Source organism: Poromitra crassiceps, assembly GCF_964638095.1.
Source record: "Poromitra crassiceps genome assembly, chromosome: 3".
Lineage (NCBI taxonomy): Eukaryota > Metazoa > Chordata > Actinopteri > Beryciformes > Melamphaidae > Poromitra > Poromitra crassiceps.
The window spans coordinates 51,914,640-51,935,267 of NC_139625.1; the positions used below are offsets into that span (position 1 = coordinate 51,914,640).

Here is a 20,628-nt window from a genome sequence, read left to right on the forward strand (position 1 = left end):
TACTGAACATTTTCAGTGTAGGCTTCTCTGTCCTGTTCAGTACAAGCAAGAGCAATTTTAGGACAAAGGCGTGATCCTTTTTTAACACTTCCTGGGACCATGTTACCAAAACGACAAAACCTGTGTGCTTTATCATCTCCCAACCCAGTAAGCAAGACTCACTTAGCCCCGCCCCCAAAAATGGAAATGACAAGGCAGGGGCAGGCAGCCTGTTCCCCTGATATGGTCGGTTATCGGCAGCGCTGGCTGCAGGAGAATGGGACGTGGCTCTACCTGAGCTGCCTGTCGCCCATTTACCTGTATGGTCCAGGTGAGTGTGAGTGTAACATACTCACTTCACCAAACAAGTACCAGAATGCACCTCTCGGGATGGGTACTCACTTGTGTCAGCAGTCATTCTTGAGCACACTGTAGTTTGTCACTTATGTAGTGTTTCAACACAGGCATTTTCTCGTGTCTTGTTTTACAGAATTGAATAGGTGTTGGTGGTTTTTAAGGTTCTGTTTGCATGCCTGTCTCACGTTCATTGATGTTTGATGTGTTACACTTTATGGATGATGGATCATTTGGCAGCAGATCAGTATTGGCAGATATCTGCACAAATTAATATTTACTGACCAACTCAGATACTCCAGTCCTATTTTGTGAATTAGAAGATGATACGTGTACACCAAAATATATTTATCATCTAGAAATGGAGGACTTAGTGACAGTATGTCTGGTTGCATTGCTTTCCACTTCACTACTGACAAAATATAATGGTTGCCTTCTATCAGTGCAGAATCCTAGTTGCTTGCTTGCTTACATACATTAATTCAAGACAAATGCAACGCAAGGTAAACAAATGTGCAGTTATATTCAGAATAACAATTCTGACATCCTCCTTTCCTTCATGACTCGGAAACTGTCTCGCCATCTTGCGACCATCCTAATTTATTTTGTAGGAAACAAAATAAGCTGCTTCTCCATCTCCTTCATACAGTAACAGCCTTGTCAGAGGCAGTCTGGGAACTCAGAGTCTATTTCGGCATGTAAATAGACTGGGACAGCCGTAACTTTTTTTAGGCTTCCTGTACAGCACAGATCCTCGGCCTGGGACTTCCACTTCTGCGGAGCGGTGCCTTTTAAAAACATACATTGCGGCGCTTTTATTTTGAATGCTTAAATGTCAAAATTCGTATATATTCACTAGCGTTCAGTACCGGAACTCTTATATTCGCCAGTACAACAATAGAGCGGCACTGCGCGGAGGCAGAAGTCCCGGGCGGAAGATTTGTGTCGTACAGGAAGCCTCAAAAAAAGGTACGGCTATGGCAGTCTATTTGCGTCTATTGGGTTCCCAGATTGTGTCAGAGGAAACCCCTTACAAGTCGCTCAAGACAATAAATGGGCCAAAGACTGGGAATTCAAACAAGGAAACCCCAGTCTCTTCGTTCTGGTCTCTAGAAATCAAACACTAGTCTTACTAGTTGAATGTGTACCTCCATCAGCAACAATAAGAGACATTACACCGATGATTGTAATTGCCATTGGCTGACTGCCCTCAAAGAAATATACAATAAATTCAGAACATCACAGTGGGTTTGTTTAACTTGTTTGCATGGATTTGTGGAAAAAATATCTGACTTTGGCCTTTTTTTGTGTCTGATCCAGGTCCTTCTGTTTTCCACCCCCATCCAAAGAAGTCTGACCACTGAAGATATGAATGTCTCCTTTCACCTTTCCCCAGACCGTCCGTACTTTGCACCCATGTTCAAATCGCATAGAAGTATACTTTTTGATGATGACCGTGATTTTATAAGTACATTTATTTTTTAAGATTTTCTATTGATTTTTCTGTTCGCTGTACCTCAGCATTGTAAAGGTCTCTCATAATAAGTTGTTTTTTAAAAGGTGCTGTTTGAAATTGTTCTATTGTTTTTCCATTATTGATGTTTCTTAGCCTGTTTAAAACCATCTGGATCCGTGAACTCGTATTCTGTTTCATCTTGTAGAACGAAACACAAATGTGAGTTCACATTCACATAACCAATGGCCCAGAACATCTCCCAGTGTGATACCACATCCAATCATTAAAATTAATTTTCGATTGATTTTTATGTTCCTGTACCATAGCCTTGTAAAGGTCTCTCCTAAGTTTTGTTTTAAAAGGTGCCATTTCAATTGTTCTATACTTCTATTGTTGTTCTATTGTTTTTCTATGAGGTTCCATAGCCTGGTTAAAAACATCCGGATCCGTGAACTCGGATTCTGTTTCGTCTTGCAGAACCAAACACAAATGTGAGTTCACGTGACCGGATGGATGGTTTATCGGGCTAGATGTTTCTAACATAAAATTAATAAACATTTTAAATGTGATTACAAACTGCCACAGCATTGTTTCTTTCTTTGGAGCTCATAATCCATACTCTTCTTGGGGTGGCCACACGCCACACAGATGTTCTTTAGTGGAGCAGGTAAAAGTGCTTGATGTTTGTCCTTAAAGTCGAGCTGAACCCAAAAATGACTTTTCTTTTCTTTTAGTTCAAATACCTGGGTATGCAGTGCACCTATTTAATGATGTATGCAAACAAAATCACAACAATCTAATTTCTTTAGTTTTTCACACTTTTTCACATCAAAAGTTCATTTTTCAAGTTTTCATTGATAACAGTAATGTACAGTTTGCTGACGTCACCTAGTGTTAACTATAAACAAGAGATCTTATCTCAGTTGTCAAATGAGACATTTTATAGGAAACTCCCTTCAGACCCTACCTTGTCTTTTCAAAAAGAGATCCAAACCTTCCTGGAAGACGCAAGAGAACGGGGCTGGATCTCTAAAGCTGAATTTGATTTTCTTTTTTGTCAACATCCTATCCGACCAGTTTTCTATACTCTTCCTAAGTTGCACAAATCATTGACAAACCCCCCGGGACGCCCTATTGTGGCACAGATCGATTCCCTATTAGCCCCTCTGTCTGAGTTTGTGGACTTTTTTATTAAACCGATGGTGAAAACACTACCAGCCTACATAAAGGATTCCACTGATTTTATAAATAAAATTTCCACTGTTATTGACATACTTGAGAATGTATTTTTATTTACATTGGATGTGGCTAGTCTATATACTAATATACCACATGACGAAGAGTTAGTCTTTGAGTGTATTTGGAGAATCGAGATGCAGAAAACCCTCCTAATCAATTAATTGTTGACCTTGCCACTAATATGCCACACCTGTCAGGTGGATGGATTCTCTTGGCAAAGGAGAAGTGCTCACTAACATGGATTTAAACACATTTGCGAACAAAATGTGAGAGAAATAAGCCTTTTATGTCCATAGAAAACATCTTAGATCTTTTATTTCAACTCTTGAAAAATGGGAATAAAAACAAAAGTGTTGTGTTAATTTTTTAACAGGGGCATAAACGTCCTAATCATCAACATGTAGAGCTGCTATATTATCCTCACTCCTTTATTAGAATACAATATATATCAGAATTGATTAGATGACATTAGTAAACATTTCCTTAAAGTGCTGTAATAGACCCTTTTCACAGCAACCGTTTTGAGGCAGTAAAGCAGGGCAAACAGGTGTACCATGTCAGGACCATTATGAATTGGTATACCAGCCGTGGGACATGGGAGCCCCTCTGCCTTGAAGTTGTTGCCCTTGAACTCTTCAAACACACATTTTGTATGTCACTTACTAAATGATGAGGTAGATGCAGTTTCTCTAAATCAGTTTGCTTTTATGTGCTCATACTATCCCCAGTGGTGGACATAATAGTAGTGGACATATTGTTATTAATGTTTGGGTATTTTCATAAAATATGTATTTGTGCCATAGTTGTGTAAATTGGTCTGCTTGCAGTGGAGTCTCACGTTGAGGCTACTTGATTGTCTACGCTCGATTAATACACATTCTTACACCCGAAGACTGGGTAGTACATTATTATTAATCTGGTTGCTGATATCCTACAGAGACGGACTTCTCTTTGGATCAGAGCCGCTGCCGCTCCTCTCTTGGAAATTAGTATTTTGTGCTCAAACTCACTGACCTGAAACTGACCCCAGGTCAGGTCAAATAGCTGAGCTGTTGATCATGTTATGTAATGAAGACCATGAAGACGTAACTGTTGATATCTGAGTTCCAGCCAAATGATCTGAACTTCCACCGACGCATGTCAGAGGAAGCGCTTGTTTAGTAGTCCCGTGACGCCCGTTTCAATTTAACGGTTTCCATTTGGTCTTGGAGTAAGGTTCCGCCCACCCCTTTTCCTTTTAGACACCAAAACGTGACGTGACGTGTTATCAACACCGAGTGACGCACGTCCGTTCATTAGAGCAGTGCGGCTAATGCTAAAAGCTAACCCAGAGAAGCCAGTTAAATGCTGTGTCGTAGGTTGTGTTGAGGCACTTTATCTCTTGTGAAATAGACCTGGCCCGCGTAGAAGACCTCGGTTCCATCTTCTTGTCTTTGTCTGGGATGTATGGATGGATAGTTGACGGAATCTCGGCGCTCTTTGATCCCATTTCGGGGCAAAACCCCAGCGAGTGGCCTCGGAAGGATAACGTTAGCGGGGAGACACACGCGCAAGCTGGCGTGACAGTGAGGGCACAACAGCAAGACAACCACGGGAGACCGGCGAAACGTCATTACCAGAGGTTGGTTATCTTTTTATATAAAAAGGAGCAAGTGGTCAACCTGTCCGTCTGTTCTCAGTTTCATAGGCATTGTGACAGATGATGTGATCAGTGATGTCATAAGAGCAAAATCACCGTCATTGGGGTGTCGGCACTGATGTAAACTTAAGGTAGTCTCGCAGTGCAGTAACAAGTTGAGGTTGGCTGATTTAACGCCAACTGTCAAAAACTAGCAAGCTCAAAGAACTGGCATTGCCTTCTACTCTTTGATAACGTTATGTATGAATTTCATGTTTGTGCCATTCCTCATTGATAGTTTATTTTGTTTCAGCATTTATGTCACAGACAGTTGTCAGAGCGAGCAGGTGGAGGTGAAAAGATGCAAGCGAGGTGTGTAAACAAATAATTATTGCATCGTTTTAGAATTCCTCCAATAGATGCAAATGTGGTGGCAGAAGTGATATTCATTGATTTGCTCTCTTGTGTCTTAGATGTAGTAATTAGCTTTTTGAAGAAGACTGTGTCAGGGGTAGTGGGTCTGCTCAGACTGCGGAATACATCAGCCAACTGTGAGAAGCATAAACGTCATGAAAACACCCAGGTTTGTGCTCCTTTCTCTCTCTGTCAATCAGACACATGTGTCCCTTGAACCACTTACACATATGAAAAGGCTGGACAGCTGTCAGCTATCCCATAGTCTCAACGCCAGACCCATGAGAGTGCTTGATACACTCCGTTACTGCATGCTGCAGAGCTCTCTCTGGGTCTGGGACACTTTCCCTCAGAGGGCTGGTTATGGGAGGGAACCGTTCACTTGGCCAGTCATATGCCAGTGATGGCTTCAGTCCTCTCCAATTGGTAACGACTTTGCGATCAGCAACACGGGAGGCGCAGACCATTTTTCGAACCGCTCTCTCATCGGTGCTACGACCTGTCACTCATTCAATTTCAACCTGCCTTCAAAACCAGCCGTGGCTGTTAACTGGCACAGACTCACTTACTTATGTAGTATGCGGAGCGCAGCGATTCAACATAATATTTGAGTCTGGGGAGAGACTAGCTATCCCATAGATTGTGTGTAGACATCTGACAGTGCATCGGTATTATGTTTAATGCTCTGGCTTTACAATATTTTTTTGTATTATAATATCCAACTTGAATTATCTTGCATTGAATCCTTAGATCCAGCCTGTTACCCTGATGGGGATAGATGAGCTCCATACCTCATGGATGAACAGTTCTGAGTGGAGGATGGGTAAGCAAGTGTACCCGAGTAAATCAGAGTCCTTGTGAGTCCCGAGTGGTAGCGAGTTGTTCGTTAAACTCACTCCCCAGTATAAAGGCCTGTTAACTAGCTCCGCCAAGGGAGCTAGGTCTCTTGGCATTGCGGTTAGCGCGTGCGCCTTGCAAGCGGGAGATGGTGGGATCGAATCTCAACTCCACCCCTGGGCCAGCCCTTAACATGGGTTGCTGCCAGGACTAGTGTCAACACAACACAGGACAATGCAGGAGTAGAGTTAAAGCTCTTAGATAGAAAATACATATCAGACTCGATCATCATCATCATCAACCTTTGTTTACATGTTCTGCCGATTCCCCCCTCTCCCGTGTCACTTTCTCTCATCCACACTGTTCTAGAATAGAAATGGACAGCCAAAAGGTAAACAGTGAACCATTTGAAGATAATCACTTGTGATAAAAAAAAAGATGGAGCCAGGAGTCAGAAGTCAGAAGTCGTCTGATATGATGTATTTAACATAGAGATGCACTCTTGCATATATACGAATGGATACACAGGCTTACATACCATGAACAGAAAGTCAAACATATTAATAGGCTAGGACACACATCAGATTACACTTGTTTTGACGCACACTTGAAGGCTACTCTGTAGACTCAACTTATCTGTTATTCTGGCCCTGTAGATGGCATAGTGTCATGGTGACAGCGCACAGAGTGAGATAGAGAGGAGCTGCAAATGTAAGGTACAGGTTATCTGAATATGACATCTGTCTGTGTATGCACAATAACTATGTGTAACTTAAATTAAAATGTATATGAATATATTAGTGATTGTCCAACTAAAGGCTAATGTGATTTAAATTATTCCCTATCACACACCCTACTCTGTGTTCTTTACCTTCTCATCCAAATCCCCTCCCATTTCCCATGTTTCATTTGGTTGACATTGTGCTTTCCCTACAGATAAACCAGTAGGTGGACTGAATGAGAGGGAGAGGGGCGGTAAGAATCTCTTCCAGAGCTCTTCGCCTTCTTTGATGAGAAAATACAGGCAAGTAGTCTGATGTTTGAGTTGCACTTTTCTTTTCCAATGCTGTACTGCCTTTCACTCATGCACTTTCCTTGTAGTTCTGTATGCAACCACGCAGTCATCAGTGTCTCATCTAAGAAGCATATTTTGAGAATAATAAATGCTGCTGAGCTTTCTTGTCCCACTTTTTTGTATTCTCCAAGAATAATCCATAAAAATGTATTGTACCCCTCTGAATCCAGTGGGGCAGGGCTGCCTACAGGTATTCCTGACAGGGGGAAAGACAAGGAGAGAAGAAGTTCCCTCCAGCTGCTGCCCTCTAGGCCGGCTCTGAGGGTAACCAACCCAGACCTGACATGTCATGGCCTCGGACACAACCGCTGCTACAAGCCTAGTCTTACGGTGGAAGAGGTAAAATACACAGTTGACATTGACATAATGGTTGGATTTATACATGGTACATTTATGCAATGGTACTTTATAATCATGTTTTTTTTTAATTCAGTTTGACATCTTGTGTTTTCTTAACACATTGACTGCCAGCCGTTTTTTTTTTGCTGTAGGTAGCTTCTGCCAGGCCGTTTTTTGAGGATTCTGGCTCATTTTAAAAGAGCCGAGGATTCTTTTCTGCTTGGAGTTTGTGAACACAAAGTTCAGAAAAGTACTAATAGAATGTGTGCTTTCTCTGTCTAAAAGAGTTAGTTTGTAGAGTTAGTAGTTATGTAGATATTAGCCGTTGAGTACAGCATGGTTTCAGCTGTCTGAGAGTGAAAGCTGAGATAATCGCAGTTTTGTGAAATTCAATCAAACAGGCAGAACAGTCACTTTAACCATTTATTTTTGGCATCAGTGAGAGATCAGACATCCAAACAATATAGTTCCGAACGCCCTCTCCTTCAACTCCTCCCTCCGTGGGCGTGTCTAGTGGCTTTCAGCCTGCGTTTGTCACAAGCGAGTGGTCTGCTGCTGCTGCTGCTGCAGCGAGTTCGAGCAGCCTCCCTCCCTGGCAGCGAGTTTGAGCAGCCTCCCTCCCTGGCAGCGAGTGTGGATAGGTCTCACTCGTCTCTTGGGTTTGAGAGCCCCGATGAAGCCCCGTGCGACTCTAGGCTTATGCAAATTTGCAATCCCCCGTGTGCTGCTGCTGGCGCGGCCCGAGAGCGGCGAGTCTGGTGACTGATGACTGTAAAATCGGCAAGCCATTTCCTTGAGAATGGAGGAAGCAGCCGCGGGAGGCGGCTGCTTTTGGTTGACTTTCTCTCTGTCGGGAGGGCACCGTCGCCACCTAGCTGGTCGGTAAAATAGATTACGGTATACACATTCAATACTTCCAATATCTCCATAGGAGACGCGGGGGGCATTGATCCACGTAGCACCGTCAAAAAAAAAAAAATGATTTTTTTATATACGTCAGTGGCAGTCAACGTGTTAATGCTACACTGGGTGAGATTTTTATTTAAAGATACACCTGTCTTATCAGCCTAAACAAGTGGGGCTGCAACAGAAGAGCATCCCATCCCCTCTGTTTGAGACTTAATAGATTCAGCCTATTTGCCCAAATTAAACTCTTGTGTCCTGTATGGTCAATGGCAGGAAATCTTTGCTGTGCCACAAGAAGTGACAAATTCAACTAACTAAACCCCCAAACTCAAATCTGTGGTGAAGCCTGGCGCCTGATGGTGAAAAGTAGGATACGGAACTCAGTGTTGCCAACTTGGTGACTGTCGCTATATTTAGCTACTTTTCAGACCCCCCTGGTGACTTTATTTCTCAAAAGTGATTAGCGACAAATTTTTCTTTTTCTGACCATGGGAAGCATGTTAATGTGTTGAATCCAGTTCAATCTCAACAGATTTGCCAATAAATTGGTGCAGCTGCTGCCAGGGTTTCTCTCTCTCCTTCTTTCTGCCTGTCTGATGAACACAGTGCTTCACAGTGCAGTCCCTCCCCTCCTCTCCCTTCTCTCCTCTGCTAAGAGCAGAGAAGCAGAAATTACTTCTAATTTCTAACCGCTACGCTGAAGTGTTTTTGCTTTTGTTTTGTGATATGCAAATTACCGTGTGATGTCATCTAGCGACTTTCTGAGCAGCCAATAGCGACTTTCCTTGGAAAAGAGTTGGAAACACTGACGGAACTCCTTTTGGCTGATCTTTTCTGCCAGGTGATGATGTCACCTTCTATAGACAGTTTCAACTTGACAACATAAATATTCTAAATGGACCCTAGTTTATTTCCTGTTGCAGTGTTTGCTAATATAATAGCTGGCAGGAAATAAAATATGGGCCAAAGTGTTGTTCCCTAGCAACAGAATTCCAGTGAACCCTTCTATAAAGTACCGTAAATTTCGGACTATAAGCCGCGGCTTTTTCCCCGTTTTTTGGCCCTGCGGCTTATATAACGGTGCGGCTTATCTATGGATTTTTTCGGGAAAAAAAACAGAATTCTCTCTTCTTTAGCACTCTTTCTAACTATAAATCCACTTCTGTTTTAATTTCCTCTCTTGCCCTCTTTTCACCACACCGCGGACACTGTGTGCACTGTAAAAAAAAACACAGGTGGTGTTGTGTTATGTTGTTTTGTTGAAATGTTAATAAATGGGAGCTTCCTCAAACAGCCATCTCTTTCCCGACAATCCCCTCTGTGCATGAACCCTTACATATGGTAATTAAACATTAAAACACAATAAAAAAAAAAAAAAAAAAAAAACATTAAAACACCTGCGGCTTATAGTCCGGTGCGGCTTATATATGTAACAAACAGGCAATTTTGCTGCTGCGGCTTATACTCCGGTGCGGCTTATAGTGCGGAAATTACGGTACATACAATAATGGCTCAATTCCACCACATTTTACAGCCCTGCACAGCCCGTCACCACTCGGCTCTACTTGCTTCAACCCGATGGACGTTCTGCTTCGACCGCCCTTCATCTGCCCCCGCCCACACCTGGTCGTCACAGCGACCGCATATCTGCCCTCCACCCATGTTCTGAAATAGGCTATAACATAACGTTACAATTAAATCCATACACAGAACTTTTAAACTGTTTATGAAATACTGGTGCCTCTAAATTACCTACAGTGTGTGTGTGTGTGTGTGTGTGTGTGAGAGAGAGAGAGAGAGAGAGAGCAGTGCTGGCATGATCACAGTCCTTGATCCTGGCCTGAGCAGCCAGCTCATAGCATCACAGCATGTTGGGCGGGTGTTACAGTGTACATGGGCAAAAGTGACAATCGACCAGGAGAATGGATATCACTTTGTTGTTAGTCAAAACTCACAAGCGCTGCACGAGGGACGGGCGCGAGGGACGGGGGTTGCGCTAGAGTGAAGCCTCTACCCCCGCGGCCTCTCACCAGGCAAAACCGCGGCTTCACCAGGCGCCTGCGGCCTAGCGGAGCCGACGCAGCACTAACTACACAAGCGCTTCAGAGCAGCGGACTTTTGGACAATTGAAACCACCGCGCCGATTTTATTTCACCAGAGGCGAAGGCAGCAAAACAAAAGACTGATAGAAAAGCATAATAGAAGAGAAAAGAAGGTAAACTGGTATGCAGCGCTGCATTGACAGTCAGTAGGATATAGAGAGTAAACACGATTCTGCCTGACCAATCAGTCGCCTACAATGTTTTCACGTCACGGTATGGACCCGGGTTGACAGAATAGAACCCCGACGAGGCAGGTACTAAAAGTAGCCCAGCTCAGCCCCAAATCTAACCGAGCTGGGCCGGTTTATACCGGTGGGATGAGACCAAAAGTCGAGTCGAGCGGAGCGGGACCGCGCTACTAGCTGCGGTGGGATTGGGCCATAAGTGGTGACATCACCACATTACATGGTCTCTGGGTATTTAAGTCTCAAAATTTAACCAGTTGCCTCCAGTAGGGGCTGCCAACACGCAAAGTTGCCAATGCTTTGAGTTGTACTTTTTCATTTAGTAGTTGTACTGATAGCCTCACTGATCATGCTTCAAGACGCTTCGTACCCTGTGGCTTTATTGGACTGCTACTAACCAGTTGTTATGTGTGTCTTCCTCTAGGCCATAAAGCAGAATGATAAAGAGCATTACAGGCGCTTGTTGGAGATGGTGACAGAGAAATACAGCAAAAGCCAACCGCTGCCTTTCAACCAAACAAAACCACAAGAGTGAGTGTAAAGCCCTTATTCATGTGAAGAGATGAGTCAAACCACAAGAGTGAGTCTAAAGCCCTTATTCATGTGAAGAGATGAGTCAAACCACAAGAGTGAGTCTAAAGCCCTTATTCATGTGAAGAGATGAGTCAAACCACAAGAGTGAGTCTAAAGCCCTTATTCATGTGAAGAGATGAGTCAAACCACAAGAGTGAGTCTAAAGCCGGGGCGGCTGTAGCTCAGGAGGTAGAGCGGGTCGTCCACTAATCGCTTTGGATAAAAGAGGTCGGTGGTTCGATTCCCGGCTCCTCCAGTCTGCATGTCAAAGTGTCCTTGGGCAAGAACTGAACCCCACATTGCTCCCGTTGGTGTGCCAGCACCCTGCGTGGTAGCCTGCCGCCATCGGTGTGTGAATGGGTGAATGTAACTACTGACTGTAAAGCGCTTTGGATAAAAGCGCTATATAAATGCAGGCCATTTACCATTTAAAGCCCTTATTCATGTGAAGAGATGAGTCAAACCACAAGAGTGAGTCTAAAGCCCTTATTCACGTGAAGAGATGAGTCAAACCACAAGAGTGAGTCTAAAGCCCTTATTCACGTGAAGAGATGAGTCAAACCACAAGAGTGAGTCTAAAGCCCTTATTCATGTGAAGAGATGAGTCAAACCACAAGAGTGAGTCTAAAGCCCTTATTCATGTGAAGAGATGAGTCAAACCACAAGAGTGAGTCTAAAGCCCTTATTCACGTGAAGAGATGAGTCAAACCACAAGAGTGAGTCTAAAGCCCTTATTCACGTGAAGAGATGAGTCAAACCACAAGAGTGAGTCTAAAGCCCTTATTCATGTGAAGAGATGAGTCAAACCACAAGAGTGAGTCTAAAGCCCTTATTCATGTGAAGAGATTAGTCAAACCACAAGAGTGAGTCTAAAGCCCTTATTCACGTGAAGAGATGAGTCCAATTTCACTCAAATCCACCTAACAAAATGCCCCAAATCATGAGTCGATCAGACTTCTCAGATTCTGATACCTCTCCCTTCTTTCTTTTCTTTTCTACCAGTGAGTCACTTCTGCAGACTGAACACAGAGCTGCTGCTTCGGGAAGAGCCTGTGAATCTGTACCCAGGAAGATGGGACACATTACAGGTAAACACATCTATAGACCCTAGTGTAAATTTGAATATCATGGAAATAACATGGATAATTGTGGGCTTCAGCGGATTGTCAAGCAAAGATGATTAAAAAATTTGGCGGAGATTCAGAGGGAGTGGACTGAGGCTGGCTACTGTCCATGTCTCAGAGGAAGCATGGAGCCAGTTTCGGCTCTCCCCAGATCGGCAGAGGGTGGAGCAGCAACCAGGATAATTAAAATTAGCACTAATAGGGGATAAAAAATTGTGGGGGTGGGGGGGTGGACGACTGAGAATTAACTGCCGATTTTCTTCACACTATTCTAATTTCTTGAAATACTGTTTTGGGGGTTTTCTGGAGCTGTAGGCCAAAATTATGAAAAATGAAACAAAGGCTAGAAATATTTCACTTTGTGTGTAATGAATCTATAAGGAATTATGGAAAAAAAAAACTTTTCCATGATATTCTAATTTTTTGGAAAGGATCTGTATATTAAAAAAACAGTCTGTAAATTAATGTATAGTAATGCTTTCCATTTTGCTTATTGAACTGATACTTTTATTCAGCCGCGCTGGAACTACTTTTAAGTAGGGGTTGCTGTAAGGCAGGGGCTCTCAAATTTGACGTTTTTTGGACTTTTAGCCATATTTAGAGGAATATTAAATTTTAAATTAACATTAGGATTATACTGTTGTGATGTCATTATTCAGTATATTCTCCTCTTCTCTGCAGCATCACTCAATTTACCCTCAGGAATCAGGGACAGTGATAGCCTACCTGCTATTCCTCCTATCTTCTCTTTCTTTTTTTGTCAGTCTTGTCATCTCGTATCTCTTTCTCTTCACAAAGCATGTCTCCGACTCCGTGAACAAATTAAACACAGCTATGTAAACACTAGTTTCAACGTGAGGCTAAGTAAACAAAACTTCAGCATTTCCCGGAGTGCATGCTTCACATTGTGTGGATCCTATTTTTACCCAAGAACCACTGCGTTGAGCAAAGATCGTCTATGGAGAAGATATCCACTACACAGCACAGACTCATGCACAGAAACACAGTACTCGAGCCAAATCCAACAATTTTGAAAATTCCATCTCTTGCCACCAGGGGGTGCTGCAGCACCCACCGCACCCAGCTTCCCGCGCCCTTGCTTTTATTGCAGTCACAAATTGTTCTTTATATCAGTCATGATAGATATGTGAACTAGAAATAGCCTATTGCATTTCTAGTAGGGCTGGGTGATATAGCAAAAATGTATATCGATGTAAAATATTTCATATCAGTCGATATCGATAATTATTGATCATTTTTAATTACCGGTACCCGTTTTTATTCATTAAAAAAAACATGAGTTTGCATTTAACCACTTTATTTTGAACCACCTTATTTTCAAGGCACACAGGTAATTGTAATGCTAACACTGTTTTATTTTGATGACATAGCGTTGCCAGCCTTATCAAACAAAAAACAATGTTTGGTAACGTGTAATTCAGGGTTGTTTATTTTTAATGTTAACATTAGGTGATTCAGTGAATGAGTTGCCCCACATTCCGCAAGTAACGTTGCAGACTTCGGAATTTGTGAAATTGGTGTGTAACATTAACATTAATGTCCCGGTCACACAAGACTGCGGGCTCAACGGTAATATGCAACACATGTTGACACATTCTCAATTTACGTTAACATGAATTGAAACTCACATTGAATTCTTTGTAACGTTTACAGACAACCGCGTTCTGCTTTCGGCTTTCTCGTCCTTCTGTGTTGGGATTTCACGTGTGGTGGCCGGGTGTAACGTGCTGTTTGCGTCAATAGCACTGTCCATTGTCAAGGGATATGATTGGCTGTTTATGAGCTGGGGCGGGTGCACACTCGGGGTTTGTCTGACCTGTCTGGGCTGTTTCCGTGTCACTCGTAGCCCGCTCCATTAACAAGGGGCATTTTTTCATGCAGCCGTGCTATCGAACCATTTCTTTATTGTATTGATGATGTCTCTATCGTGATATATATTGCTATCCTTATATTGCTCAGCCCTAATTTCTAGCTTGCCTCGCACGCTTCATGTGCTCGCGCGGCTCGCATGAGCAACTGTGCGCCGCGGAGCGGAACCGGCCACCTTATTATAGTAGCTAGATGAGTCGTGTGGGTGTGACAATGTTTTATAGCTCCCAATCATTTGTGATTACCTGATGAACCTTTTCAGCCAAACCTAATCTAAGTGTCCACATCAGTAAACAAGCCTCAACCAATCTGTGCTCTCAGACTAATAACCCATCTCATCTCTTTCTATTGCACAGCCACCCCAAGTCTCTTTATGTGGAGAAATGCATCTGCAACCAAGGAAGCCAAAGACAGGTTGGTGTGTTTATATACATTGTGTCCTAATATGCATGTTCATGAGTTATGATGATTTTTCTAATATATATCATTAATCTCCAGGAGGGGTCGCATGAGCTTCAGTAAGACATTCAGTGAACCTTTTGAGGACACGCAGCATGTCAGATGTGGAAAGGTGGTCATCTCTCTCTCTCTCTCTCTCTCTCACACACACACACACACACACACACACACACACACACACACACACACACACACACATACATCTAAAAGCCTTCATTAAGCTATACTGTAAGTATGGAGGAAAAGCAATACCATTATTTCTGTCATATCAACCGTCTCCCCAGCAGAAACAGGCAGCAGAGTTGGACCTCTCTACAGAAGTAGCGACTCGCCTCAATCTGGTGGACAGAGAGACTGCTGACACGCATTGTGCACACACAACCCATACACGCCACATCGATGACGACCTACCTAGACTGACCAAGGTCAGAGAAAATGTTTGCATGAGTGAAATGTGTTCTTGCAGTATGGAAGAAAGTATACAAATTATGGGATGGGACAATAATGTTCATTTGATCGGAAAAGTGACAATACGTATGGTCAGAAAAAATTATCGCAATATTAGCTATATTCTGCCGTCATAATCGCAAATGAGACTGCTTGCCCATTACAATTTCAGAACCTCTCCATGTAATAATATTATTTACACTTTGCAATGACATTTATTTTTAAATTGTTTTCATTCTTGCAAGCCAACGCCATTGCAAGAAAGATCGGGGGCTCAGAAATAAAGCTAAATCTGAAGTCATCCTTTGTTATCGAACTTTTACTGTATTTATTGCATCATACCATTGTCGTATCATATTGTGAACCTCATGTTGCATATTGAATTGTATCATCAGCGCCATGTTGTCTAATCCCTTATACATACTTTTTATTTTGCTATTGTGTGTGTGTGTGTGTGTGTGTGTGTGTGTGTGTGTGTGTGTGTGTGTGTGTGTGTGTGTGTGTGTGTGTGTGTGTGTGTGTGTGTGTGTAGGACATGGCAGCGGAGGTGATTCGTGCTCTCGCTCAGAGTGACCCAAACCTTGTTCTGAGTGCTGCTTTCAAACTCCGCATCACACAGAGAGACCTGTCCACGCTGCAGGAAGGCAGCTGGCTCAACGATGAGGTACGGTGTAGTAACAGTACAAGGAGAATTTTAAGAGGTTAAGTATGGCTGGGCGATAGATCAATATTATCGTTTATCGTCTCCCTGAGAAATTCTATGGTAATTTTGGGATATCCTCCTGACACAATTCTGCTGTCTAAATTGATGGTAACTAGCAATTTGATTTAAAAAATTGACAAAATTAGAAATATTTTAAGGAATATTTGAACATTTCAGTTTTGTTTTACATGACACCTAACATTGCCATTCAGTTCAATGGAATGAGCATTGATTATTTAATATGATTGATTTTGCATACTGTATGTGAACCATCTCGTGATGATGTACCGTAAATTCCGGACTATAAGCCGCGGCTTTTTTCCCGTTTTTTGGCCTTTTTTGCCCCCTGCGGCTTATATAACGGTGCGGCTTATCTATGGATTTTTTCCAAAAAAAAAAAAAAATCTATCTTTTTTAGCACTCTTTCTAACTATAAATCCACTTCTGTTTTAATTTCCTCTCTTGCCCTCTTTTAACAACATAACATAACATAACATAACACAACACAGGTAAGCAGAAAGAAAAAGACGAAGCAAATCACCGCCATGAATGAGGAAATGACTCACCTGCTGGAGGCTGGAGATACACGGCTTGGGCTAAACTTTTACTCCGTGAAACACTATCGATTAAGTCCGACATCGCTCAGAGGTTTGAGCAGCTTGAAAACAAGTTTGAAAACGTGCAGAAGTCCATCCACTCACTCACTAAAGAAAATAAGCGAACAGAGTTTCTAATGCGGAAAAGCGCATCAGCGCACTGGAGGACAAAAACAACACAGTGAGTCCGAAAGTGGATAAAATGCAAAAACATCGAAACGCTGCACACGCAGGTTGATGACTTAATCAGCAGGAGTAAAAGAAATAACATTCGCCTGATCAATGTAAAAGAGGGAGCTGAGATTGGTGACATGGACGCTTTCGTGGCAAAATCCTGTGTTACATCCTGGACCTGAAGGAAGGCGAGAAACCACCAGAGGTGGACAGGGCACACCGGGCGCCTCGGCCACGTCCAGACCCCGGCCTGCCACCGAGGGCCATCTTCATCTGCCTACTCCGCTGGCCCGACCGTCAACTCATCCTCCAGGCTGCGGGGAAGAAGCCCCTCACCTGGGAGGGTACGCGCTTTTTCGTCCGGCAGGACCTCTCCGCGTTGGTGCAACAGAAACGCGCAACATACAACAGCATCATCGAAAAGGTTAAAGTCAATGGATATCGCTTTGGCGTACTGTACCCAGCGAGACTCATCATAACCATTGATGGACAGCGGCGGAACAAGAGCTCAAAGTGAAACTGCCGAATATCTTTTGAGTTGGACTGGTCAATAGTACTGTGAGTAACTAAAATAAAAAAATAAAAAACGGAATTCTCTCTTCTTTAGCACTCTTTCTAACTATAAATCCACTTCTGTTTTAATTTCCTCTCTTGCCCTCTTTTCACCACACCGCGGACACTGTGTGCACTGTAAAAAAAACAAAAAATACCACAATGTGTGATTTTGTCTGGGGATTAGTGACCTGACTTTTGTTTTGTTGAAATGTTAATAAATGGGAGCTTCCCCAAACAGCCATCTCTTTCCCGACAATCCCCTCTGTGCACGAAGCCTTACATATGGTAATTAAACATCAAAACACCCGCGGCTTATAGACCGGTGCGGCTTATATAAGAAAAAAATAGTCACCTTTGAAGGTGCGGCTTATAGACCGGTGCGCCTTATAGTCCGGAATTTACGGTATATCAATATCGGAAAAACTCCTTACGATTATCCTGATATTTTATATCGACCACATCACCCAGCCCAATCTTCAAGTACCGGTATATACTGTATGTGTATGTGATGTCAAGTGTGATTTATTTCAATTTAAATATAAGTACGGTCGGTATTTATATTGCATTTTGTGGCTCATATTATATTTCCTCCGCCAAGGTGATCAACTTCTACCTTTCCCTGGTGGTGGAGCGGAGCTCTGGCCAAGCAGCAGGATTAAAGGTCTTCTCCTTCAGCACCTTCTTCTTTCCCAAGCTGCGGGGCGGGGGATTGGGGCAGGCTGGAGGCCATGCTGCCGTGAAGCGCTGGACCAAGGCTGTGGACCTCTTTCAGTATGATCTCATACTGGTCCCCCTGCATCTAGGCGTCCACTGGGCCATGGCTGTGAGTCAGAAAGTTCACAACCACCATCACTTGCTGGATTCATGATTTCTTCCCTTATTTGTTTATTTTCTTACGTTCTTAAAGTCAAACTGAACCCAAAAATGACTTTTATTTTATTTTAGTTAAAATACCTGGGTATTCAGTGCACCAATTTAATAATGTATGCAATTTAACAAAAATCAAATTTCTTTAGTTTTTCACTTTTTCACATCAAAAGTTCATTTTTCAAGATTTCATTCATAACAGTAATCTACAGTTTGCTGACGTCACATACTACTATCAAATTTCTACCCCATTTCAACCAATCATATCACGACATGGCAGCTATCAATCAATCTTCATTTCAGGAGAATTTTCTCCTGAGAAAATGGCGCCTAGTGTCTGTAATAGTGTCACCCCTCTGAGATTCCAGGCGGGCAGGCAGCACTCATGCATCGGATTGTCCGCTCTGCTCCACACAGAACACGCTGAATCCCACTTCCCATTTGGGGGCGGAACACGCCAGGATTGGCCAATGCCAAATCCAGTCCCCAGAATTGTCAAATCAAATCATCACCATGCTATTATGGCCTGTCTCTCAACCCTGTCATCTCAGACAAGATTTGTTTTCAGACTCTGAAACCTCTCCAACCCTTGCGCTACTTGCGTTCCATTGGGTTCAGTTCGTTGCTGCTTCTTGACATACGTTTTTCCTTTTTTGGCCTTTCTCTTCCTCCAGGTGATAGATTTCAAATCCCGGACAGTGAAGTCTTACGACTCGATGGGCCAGAGACATGACGACATCTGTAATCTCTTACTGTAAGTCTTCCTCTCAAGTTATCCCACCATCATGAAGGCATTTGTCATCACGGAGTCTTCCCTAATGACTTCATGGGGCCCTTTTCCCAGACTCTACCTGAAGGAGGAGCACAAAGCCAAGAAGGGCCGAGACCTGGACAGCGCCAAATGGACTGTCGGCAGCTTGAGGGTCAGTGTACGTCAAACTGGAAGGAATGACATCAGGTTTTTCTGGATGAAATGTCATCCTGTTCTGTGAGACTAAATGTACAATGTGCATTCCTCTACAGGAGATTCCCCAGCAGAAAAATGGCAGTGACTGCGGTGTTTTTGCCTGTAAATACGCTGACTATATCGCAAAAGGAAAGCCCCTCAGCTTCAGACAGGTACATGTATATAATTTATGTTCATCTGTGATATAATGCTTTTTTTTTTAAACACTTAAGAGAACATCTGTCTCTTTCTCCTTAGTACCACATGCCCCTCTTCAGGAAGTTAATGATTTGGGAAATCCTCAACCAGAAGCTGCTATAGAAAAACGCAAGAATTTTCTATCAATCAACCAGACAACACAGAATTGATCAACGGGAGCATCATCTCGGTGTACAGTGACTACATCATGATGTTGAAGACAATAAATGGGCCAAAGACTGGGAATTCAAACACGAACCCAGTCTCTTCGTTCTGGTCTCTAGAAATCAAACACTAGTCTTACTAGTTGAATGTGTCCCTTTGCCAGGGACTTATTCACACCTAGTACTAATCTCTGAGTTGTAATTGGAGACATTATTGGGATGTGAGAAACATGTGTTTTACACAGGCTACTATGGCACTACTGACTGAATGGCTTTGTTATATTTTGACTTTGGATTGTTAATTTTACTGTTCAAATGCTGCCTGAAGTGCCTTCAGTGGAATCCCCTCGCTTGTGATTTTGTCTATTTTTGGAAGCTACAACTCGAGATGTGTTTTGAGGAGCTTGGTTCTTATTTGACTGAAGCTTTGATTGAATCAAGCAGTTTCCGTTTTAGTGGAATATGATTGGACGAATTGATAGATCTAATCCCTCCCTTCCACATCTTGTTGCAAATAGACAAATGCATGGTAGTTATAGACATTTATTTTTGCTGTAAAGTTTACAATTACCGTATTTATGTGCAGTGATTGGATGAGAAAGTTTTGTGGATGTGTGTATGATTTGTTGTTATGAATAAATAGTTATTTGCTATTTCCCCATATAGCTATAAGGCTCTGATGGTCCGTAAATAAATTATTTCTGTGATCTTACTGCACAAAGCTACTTAGGGCTGGTACATTGACCTGTATACGAGGAATCAGCGTGATGTCACGACACCGCAAAACACCCGGAACCGCGGCAGGAGATGTTCCAAACAGATTAATATCTCAAAAACTATACATCACATCACTTATATTTTGACATTCTGAGTGAGCGCAGAAGTAGCTCAAGAGTTTGATGTGTATAATATATGCATGTTGTCTTAAAGTTGTGTGAACTGTCACAGTTTTTAAACAGGGTCAGCTGGCTAGAGTCAGACACTCAAGCTCAGGCTCCATTGCCATTTCCACCCAGTGACACCGTTTGTTTACAAAAAGTGCTGATCGGCTGATCCCTCGTATACAGAATAGCAAACTACTGTACACGTGCATGTTTAAATTCATGCTAAAAACATCTGTGACATTTCCTGTAATAAAGTATTACAATTTCTGTCAGTCCTATTCTGTATGATGTGTCCTTTACAACTGCGACCTCTTGTGACCACTACGTCGCCATACAGGTGGTAGTAGTAGCAGAGTACACACTTAACAGCCAAATAGATAACGCTAGTTGATCCATTGACTGACTGTATTATTTGATGGACTGACTGTATTATTTGATGTATCTGCCGTGGCAATGATATATTGTATATCTTCGTAGATATTTCAATAATCCTAATTTACTGATGTAATTTTGGATAGTTTCGTCTTCGACCAATCAGAGTCCT

General features: G+C 42.6%; 2 protein-coding genes across 4 annotated transcripts in view; both read left to right on the plus strand.

The window, feature by feature from the left end:
• pcnt (pericentrin) overlaps positions 1-2,310 on the plus strand; it is a gene marked incomplete at its 5' end in the record, with an annotated part of 54,989 nt that extends 52,679 nt beyond the window's left edge. The window contains one exon of the mRNA XM_083633054.1: positions 1,654-2,310. Within this exon, the coding sequence (XP_083489180.1) occupies positions 1,654-1,697 (44 nt within the window). The 3' untranslated portion in view covers positions 1,698-2,310. The remainder of the gene's footprint in view (positions 1-1,653) is intronic.
• A 2,053-nt stretch (positions 2,311-4,363) lies between these two features.
• senp2 (SUMO specific peptidase 2) lies at positions 4,364-20,312 on the plus strand. Of its 3 annotated transcripts, none has more exons than XM_083633441.1 (17): positions 4,364-4,649; positions 4,960-5,018; positions 5,120-5,229; positions 5,811-5,883; positions 6,834-6,921; positions 7,143-7,311; positions 10,929-11,035; positions 12,080-12,165; positions 14,448-14,505; positions 14,590-14,662; positions 14,835-14,975; positions 15,530-15,661; positions 17,624-17,848; positions 18,567-18,646; positions 18,737-18,821; positions 18,916-19,011; positions 19,097-20,312. In XM_083633441.1, exons 1-17 carry the CDS (start codon positions 4,471-4,473, stop codon positions 19,157-19,159), a joined length of 1,824 nt encoding a protein of 607 aa, XP_083489567.1. In that variant the 5' UTR covers positions 4,364-4,470; the 3' UTR covers positions 19,160-20,312. The 3 variants fall into 3 exon arrangements, with proteins under 3 accessions (XP_083489567.1, XP_083489569.1, XP_083489568.1); XM_083633443.1 differs by having other exon boundaries at positions 18,737-18,815; XM_083633442.1 differs by having other exon boundaries at positions 14,838-14,975.
• The last annotated feature ends 316 nt before the right edge of the window (positions 20,313-20,628 follow it).

Coding starts and splice junctions, on each gene's coding strand:
- senp2 (XM_083633441.1), top strand. CDS start 4,471: ATGTATGGATGGATAGTTGACGGAATCTCGGCGCTCTTTGATCCCATT. Junction 6,922..7,142: donor TCTTTGATGAGAAAATACAG/GCAAGTAGTCTG, acceptor CTCTGAATCCAG/TGGGGCAGGGCTGCCTACAG. Junction 17,849..18,566: donor GCGTCCACTGGGCCATGGCT/GTGAGTCAGAAA, acceptor CTCTTCCTCCAG/GTGATAGATTTCAAATCCCG.